Below are 8548 nucleotides of genomic sequence, written 5' to 3' on the forward strand. Positions count from 1 at the left end.
TTAAATGCGCATTTAATATTTTTTTTTAATTTTGTATGTGAAGCAATTATCATTATAGATATAACTATAAAATTACAAAGTATAAGCAAAAATTTAAAGGAGCGAAATACAAGACAAAAACTGAAAAAAGAAACAAAAGAAAAAAACGTTGAATGCCCATGCTCCCCGCTGGGTTGGCCCATTATGGGAGGTGCTTGAGGCGAGTGCCTGCTTCATCTCGCGTGAAGTGAGACATATCAGCACTCTTCCCGGGGCGACGAGTCTGTTGTTCGACAACGACTACCCGAGCCTCATGGGCTCGTTCTGGGCGGCAAGTCCGCGCTGCAAGCATGGGGCAGCTGGCCAACTACCAACACTAGCAAGCGCCCAACGTCATCGCCCTAGTAGTGGTGACGCTCACCAAGTCCGCGCGGTTCAGGGAGATCGCCGATAACTGGAATCAGGACTCATGCTTGGCGATCTCAAGAACCTGGTGCTCAAGTGGAAGTAGTGACGGAACCAGGGTGAGGGGGGGCCATGCCCCCCCCCCCATTTTCAAAGAGAGCCTTCAAATTTCTGAACAAGGGTGTGTGGGAGGGGAGCAATGGAGCCACCCAACTAGGGGACCCTTAGGTCAGGATCGGGATCCACACCAAGCAGAAGTTGATCAATGAAGCTCTTCTGGTGCTGCTCTGGCCTTGGAAGCATAAACGCATGAACAAAATTACATGGCTCAACTAGATGCTCGATCGCCACGAAATAAAATACTACTACTATAGCAGAAATCCAGCGTGCCTTCAGAACTTTCAGTCTTGAATGATTTGCCAATGTAGGCTCTCGGTTTCTCCAACATCGAGATACCGCCATGACAGCTAGGAACATCTCGGCCACAGCACACAAGTGTATGTTCATTGCAGAAAAAAAATGTGTCAAGATATTGCATGGCAAACTATACAACGCACAAATTCAAGGTGTGCGAGAAATATGCCCTAGAGGCAATAATATTGTATTATTATATTTTCATGTTTATAATTAATAGTTTATATTCTATTCTATAACCGCTATGATACTGGAATGTGTGATTCGGTGGAAAACTCATATGCACGTGTGGAATGACAAACGGTAAAACTTGATTCCTAGTCTCGTCTCTAAGACTAGCTCAAGTGTTGTTAGTGATCATGTTTTCCGGATCTTAGGTTATAATTAAGTGTAACGATAGTCCTAAAACAACTTTGAGAGTGTGGATTTGGAAGAACGATCATATTGAATTGACCCAAACTTGTTTGTTATACTTTAAGATACAATTGTCACAAGTCAATCGTTATAACACAAAGAGTTAATGTATGCTTTAGTTTCTTCGACCATGAGAGTATCGTAGTCACTTCTTACCGTGCGATGGACTTTGGGGTTGCTCAAACGTCATCTGTAACACGATGATCATAACGACAACTACATGTTCATTGGAAAGTTTGACAAGGGGCTAGATAACTCAAGAGTGTGATTTTCTCATCCAATGATGAAGAGATATTATTAGGGCCCTCTCAATGTGACGACATTCATCATCGTCTCACCAGACACAGGTGACTAGGTCACAGGGATGCCGGAATATGTCAACGAGAAAGAAGAACAAAACCGGTAACGAGGAGACCGGTATAGTGAGCATGATAATAACTCAAGAGGATACTGATATATATCACCATGGGGTTTTTTAATATTGCGAAGCAAAGGGAATAGCACATGATAACCAAAAGTTCACTCGAATGTCATTCTTGTATTCCTAGGGATTAATATGGATGTCCATGGTTCTGCTATTGGTCATTGAATGAAAGGGCTTTTGTTCATGTCTATGTTCTACCGAACCTATAGGGTCACAAGGTTAAGGGAATCATGATCCGATGAGTGTTAGTGGAGCAATAGTTATGTGAAAAAACTTATGAAATAGTTTCGTTAATATTAGGAATAGTTTCGAGAGAAACCGGAAGCGTTCCGGGGTTATCGGAAGGGTTTCTGGAGATGTTAAATTAATAATAAAATGCTCTAATAATGATTAGGAGGCTTTTATAATTATTTAAATTTTAATGGGCCAAGGAAAATACTTAAAAGGCCAAATGGTGGAGAGCTATTGGGCCCTAGGGCCCAATAACACTTGGGACACCCTAAGCTTGTAGGACAAGCTAGAGGGGCCAAATTGGAGTGGGTGGATGACTCCTCCTTCTCCTTGGCCGGCACAACAGAGGGGAGTCCTCCTTCCCCCTTGTGGCGTCCCCTCCCTCTCCAACTTTATATACTTAGGATTTGTCCCTTTGGAGATACAAGTTTCGTAGATGATCTAATTAGAGCTAGACCTAGATCTCTCTAATCCTCAAAATAGAGAAGCCATGTGTGGTTCTCTTCTTCTTCCTCTAATTCTTCAGCGACTATTAGCTCTGGATGGCAAAGCGCTGCTGAATCTTGAAGCCCGAACACTTGCAATCTGTAGAGAGCTCGTGTTTTCGGTCTTCGGTTAGAGGGATCGTCCGTGAATGGTTTGAGGGACTTCATCGACGATCTAGACCAACTCTTCTTTCACTGTAACTCGTAGTTGGTAATGGTCTGATATAAACCCCTTTGTCCATCTTCATAGTGTTCCGCGACCGTGATCGTAGGATGAATTTTTTTTCTCTAGTTCTGTGCCTCCATGAGAAGTAAGCTTGTGCCTCTCGCGAAAGCAAAAAAAACACGCATTTTTTCTTTTCTGAGAGGTACAATTGTAACTATTGCAAGAGCAAACATGTGCCTTCACGAGAAGTAAATCCATGCCTCTCGCCAAAGAAAGAAAATAATAAAACATGTTTTTTCATGCAAAATTTTTCTAAAATTCTTTTTTGTCCAAAAACCTATGAAAAACAGGGCAAAAGCCGAAAAAAACCCAAAAAACCATCTAAAACCCAAAAATGCGTACAAAAAACATAAAATCTCGAGAGAACGCCCAGCACGCTACATGTGGCAGTGACTTAGAGCGCGCCACATCAAAAGTGACCGTTGTGGGAGCCCCACAACGAGTACTCCTCAGCTAGTTGATCCTGTTGTTCTCCTTCACAATGCCAGCATAAAGGGGAGCCCCTATAGGGCGCCTTCAGCATCGGCTCGAGGGACTGGCGCCTACGCGCCCGCGAATTGGGCCGACCCAGGTCGCCTTGTTTGATCGTCCCGCACGTTGCCCCGTTCGCTCGATCATGGCTGACTTTTGAAAAAATAAGGAAAAATATCGGGAATTAAAAAATGTTCACGAATTTTGAAAGAAAGTTCACAAACTTGAAAAATAGTTCACAAATTTAAAAAAAGTTCATCAAGTTTAAAAAAACTTCATCAATTTGAAAGTGGTTCGTTGGTTTTGAAAAGAAAGTACATTTATTTCAAAAAAAATCATCAAAATTTAAAAAAAATCACCAATTTTGAAAAAAGTTTAAAAACTTCACAAAAAATTCACAAATTTGAGAAAAAGTTCATCAAATTTGAAAAAAGTTCACCGATTTTTAGAAAAGTTCATCGGATTTGAAAAATGTTCAATAAATAAGAAAAAATTCATTGATTTTGAAAAAAATGTTCACAAAATTTGAAAACGTTCATAAAACTTGGTGAAATTGTTTCATCAAATTATAAAAAAGTAATAATAAAAAAAAATAAAAGGAAAAAGAAAATAACGAAGAACAAAGGAGTGAAAAGGATGTAAATAGTCACATCGGTTTGATTGGTCTAGTTGGTTATTTTAGGTAGCTTGCACGAGGTCGTAGCTTTTAAACTTGCCAGTCTCTCTTTTTTGCACCTTTTCAAAATAGAAAGAAAAGGGAACATGGCCCGGCCTAGCACGGCGCAGCGTGTGCGCCCCTTTGTGTACATTGAAGGGATGGGGGCAGAGGGTACCGTTTAGGATTTGCCAGCAAAAAGAGGAGCTCCTATTGGACGCGCTTTGCGTCAAAATGTCGTCGCCGCGCACAGGGGCGCAGCCTGACTGGGCCGGCCCATAGTGTTGTACCGGCGGTAAAAAAAGAAAGCAAAAAGGGGGAAGGGAAACGCGATGGAAACTCGAACGTGCGACCTATAGATTCGAAGCACATGCTCCCAGCCACTCCACCTGACTAGAATTCCTTGTACTAGAATACAAACGCGCACTTATAATAACTTAGTACAACCGTACAACCAGAATTACACACTGTAGTGAACATCTTAAAAGAAATTGTAGATTTTTTCTGAAAGTGTATATTTTAAAAAAGTGCGACCATTTTTTTCATTTCTAAACATACTTTGTACACAGGAACATATTCTGTACAAAAAAAGTGTATATTTTTTGTACACAATGTTCTGAATCTTGAAGACAAATTTGAAGCACAAACATTTTTTGAATCTTCAGAACAAATTTAGAAATGGAGAAAAAATTTGGAAGCGCGAACAATTTTTAAAGCACGAACATTTTTTGAATCTTGAGAAAAAAAATTTGAAATCTCCCGAACAAATTTGGAAGCGCGAACAATTTTTTAAAGCACAAACATTTTTTTAAACTCGAGAATTTTCTTTGAAATAGAGAACAATTTTGAAAAATCCCGAACAAATTTGGAAGCATAAATTTTTTTTGGAAAATGTGAACAAAACTGGAAGTCCGAACAATTTTTTAAAGCACGAACATTTTTTCAATCTTGAAAACATATTTTGAAACGGAGAGAAATATTTAAAAATCCCGAACAAATTTGGAAGCGCGAAATTTTTTTGAATATGTGAACAAAAATTGAAATTCAGTACATTTTATGAATTTTAGAAGTTTTGTACTTTTTTGTGTAACGAGAATAATTTTTGAATTTTGAGAACATTTTTTGGAAACACGAACAAAATTTAAATTTTTGATTTTTTTTAAAGGAAGAGAAGAAAAGGAAAGGAAATAAAAAAGAAAATCATAAACATTTTGTAAAACCAAGATCATATTCTGAAAAAAAAAGTAAACTTGAAAAAGAAAGTGAAACAAGAAACAAAAAACGAAAAAATGAAAAAGAAACAGAAACGAAAAAAAGAGAAATAAAAAAACAATAGAAAGCCAAAAAAGAACCAGATAAAAACGATGCAGGAAAAAAACCTGGTTCAGGGAACCTTCTGGAAGGTTCCCAAAACCGGTTTGGACGCATTATGTGTGGGCCGGCCCATTTCTGTCGCTCGCTGCGCTGCCCCTGTGCGATCGCTCGACAGTTTGCCGCAGCGAGCGGCGAATAGGATTTTCCAGCAAAAAGTCCTAACCCACGGCCACGGGTGAAAAAGAAGCCTAAAGAGAAGCCATTCTATTTAAATGAGCAATGGGCCTGACAGCACAAAAACGAAGGTTGTCCTGTTTTTTTTTGTGAAGATGGGCCCAGAAACTATTCTAGGTCAACTAAAAATTAAGAAAACTGGTTGAGCGACCCAACGAAATTCCTAAGACAAGTTTCGAGTTCCTGCATGTGGCGCATAAGCCGTAGTTAAACAGATTAATTGAGGAAATAAAAGTATCTATAGCTAAATTCTATATGAAATCAACATCCGTCGCCAGTCAGGAGTTCGAAGAGGTCTGGATTATTCATGAAGGCAGGATGTCCAATATGAAGGCTCACAATTTTGTAAAAAGCACTTTATTGTTATTCATGGCCGATATAACAGACTGCTGCAGCCGGATGACACTACAACTGTACAATATATTATCATGCAATAAAGAGACCATGATTTTTTCTAAAAAAAGAGTTCCTGCTTGTGAGTAGTTTTTTTATAAACACCCCTTATATTAATTAATTAAACAAAAGGTTATTACAATCATTCATTACAGCATACGCCACGCAGGGCGGGACAGAGTTAACAAGCAACCCATCAGACCTACTAATAAAACCGAACTTAGCAATCTCATGTGCCACCTCATTGGCATGCCGCTTTATTTTTTTAAAGCTCAAATTTTGGGACAACTTGGCGATGCACAAAGCCTCTCTCTTCAGGTCAACGAGAGGGGATCTATCAAACTTCTCACTTGCAAGGAAAGAATGAACGAAAGCACAGCCAGTCTCCAAAATAATAGACTGGTGGAGGGTAATACCGATATAAAGGCCTGCTAGGCAGGCGCGGAGCTCGGCTTCATTGACACTAGTACACCGACAAATAAAATCCCACGAGGAAATGATGATTTCGCCAGTCGAATTTCTAGCAACAACCCCTACACTGGCTACGTTAATGCTCTCCACAAAACTGGCGTCGTGAGTAGTTTGATAATGCTCCGGAGGAACTCAATCCTCTCCTAGCAAACGATGTAACCATTATTGCATGGTAACGATGTGTTTTTTCTTTCTTCCACGTAAATAAAGAAAGTCACTCAAACATTTAGTGTTTCCTTGCCTCTCGTCAGCGCCGCCGCCGACCTGCCTCATCTGTAGATCCCGGCCCTTATCCGCGGGATGACTCATGCTACGTTGTTAGGTGCTTTTTTAGTCTGTTTAGGGTTTGTGTCCTGTCCATGAAGGTGACGCGGTGGGGACTCCCTGAAGATGGAATAAGGTTCTTCCCGTCTAGCCCCTATCCTGGCGGTGCATTTTACGTCGTCGGAGGCAGTTCGTCCGAGGAGCACATGATAACCGCTACGAAATGGTATGATGTTGAAGATTAACTCTTCGCTTCGGAAGTTATCCGGAGTACCGAAGACCACGTCCAAGTTGACGCTGCCCGAGCATTGTGTCTCAACTCCTGGTATTATTTGGTTAAAGGTGGTAATGGTAGGGCTTGATTCTTGTCGGATCCATATGCATTTTCTTGATGGTGTCGGTGTATATCAAGTTGAGACTGCTACCCCCGTCAATGAGGACTTGTGTTAGGTGAAAGCCGTCCACTATGGGGTTGAGAACCAGGGTGGCGGTGCCTCCGTGACGGATGCTCGTCGGGTGGTCCCTTTGGTCAAAGGTGATCGGAATTTCCGACCACGGGCTGTAGGTTGGCGCTGCTAGCTCTACGGCGTAAACATCTCAAAGCGCGTGTTTCCATTCCTTCCTTGTGACGTGTGTGGCGTCGATCATATTCACGTCTTTGAAAAACCCAAAGGACGATGTTCTCCCCGGTGAGGAAGGGGCGATGATGGTGGTGCGTCTCAGGATCACTTTAGTGATTGTAGCGCTAGGTGGCCTATAAACATGAATGTGATTGTTACTTCTCATGCTCTTTATACTGCCATGATGTTTGATGAATAACTCAGAAGTTTTTCTAAAAATAAAATAAAAAATAGAGGGGCATTATGTCAAATGAAAAATTGGAGTTCCAAGTTTCCAAGCATAAAAATCCATAGTAGTACACATCGCGCGGTGGCTATTGGACGACAAATTATCTGAGCCAGTGACCAACTGACCATGATCGATCGATCTACATACATACACCAATCTCATGCACGCATGCCGTTTGATCTTGAAATGCATCTCACAGTCGGCGCGTTACATACATAGCTTAATTATGTAGCAACGTCGTCGACGGAGGATCTTATGTCGGGCGCGTACCAGCCGAGCTCCTGCGCGACGGCGGCGACCCTCTGCTCCTGGCCCCGCGAGTCACCGATGGCGGTGGTGAAGGGGTAGACGAAGGTGACCTTGGTGGCGACGCAGCGGTAGGCCACCACGCCGGCGTCCTTCTTCACAAGGAACTCCATCACGTCCCGGCCGAAGCCGCCGTCCACCTCCGCCTGGATGTAGTGGCCTGCATACACACACATATGAACCCCGCAAAAAGAAAAGGCATACACACACATATGAACTCCATCGCATCTTCATTCTTGAGCTAAGTGTAACGGAATTCAGTACTATGTAGTTTGGTCCAGCTAGCTGACCGGTCAAGAAAGTTGCAACTAATTTAAATCCGAGTGCGTACCGTGGGGAGTTTGCTGATCAATGTTGAAGCTGACATTCTTCTGCGTCTTGAGGATGGCTTGCCGCAACAACTGAATGAATGGGTGGATTGAAATTTTGAATTAGCTTGGAATCAGTCAGTGAAAGACATATGCTACATTCAGCCACGCATGGTGGATGGATACCTGAGCGGCAGCGTCGGCGGAGGTGGAGTCCGGGATGATGAGCGGGGAGGCGACGGAGGAGGAGGCGCCGACGGTGGGGTTTGTGCAGACGCACCCGGGATTGGTGGAGGGGCATGTCCGAATCTTCCTGCATCCATCCATCCATCGATCATACTACTCATACGCGTGTGGTGACTGGAATGGATAGCAAGAAGAGTGGACGATCAACTAATCCATGGAAGGTACCTTACCCTTTGGTGTCGAGGCCGAGCTGCAGCGTCCGGGACTGGGAGTAGGGCGTGGAGAAGGGGTTGGCGGCGGCCTGGGCCACTGCAGGAACGACGGCGGCGAGCGTGAGGGGCGAGGTGGACAAGAGCAGTGCTCTCCTGGTTGTGGCCGGAGGAGCAGAGGAGGAGGAGGAGGGAGCCGTTGCAGCGGCGGCAGCAATGGAAGAAGAAGAAGACGACGACGCCAGCGGCGGCCTCATGTCAGTCCAGCTAGCTTAGCTCGCCTCTTCTTTTCTTTTCAAGAAAATATTTT

General features: G+C 42.9%; 1 protein-coding gene across 1 annotated transcript; it reads right to left on the reverse strand.

Annotated features, from left to right (window-relative positions):
* Positions 1-7246: 7246 nt before the first annotated feature.
* Positions 7247-8548, reverse strand: LOC119267031 (thylakoid lumenal 17.9 kDa protein, chloroplastic-like). Its single transcript, XM_037548332.1, has 4 exons — positions 8260-8548; positions 8030-8156; positions 7867-7936; positions 7247-7695 (listed from the first exon to the last, which is right to left on the reverse strand). Exons 1-4 carry the CDS (start codon positions 8493-8495, stop codon positions 7454-7456), a joined length of 675 nt encoding a protein of 224 aa, XP_037404229.1. The 5' UTR covers positions 8496-8548; the 3' UTR covers positions 7247-7453.

The sequence above is a fragment of the Triticum dicoccoides genome, chromosome 3A, assembly GCF_002162155.2.
Source record: "Triticum dicoccoides isolate Atlit2015 ecotype Zavitan chromosome 3A, WEW_v2.0, whole genome shotgun sequence".
NCBI lineage: Eukaryota > Viridiplantae > Streptophyta > Magnoliopsida > Poales > Poaceae > Triticum > Triticum dicoccoides.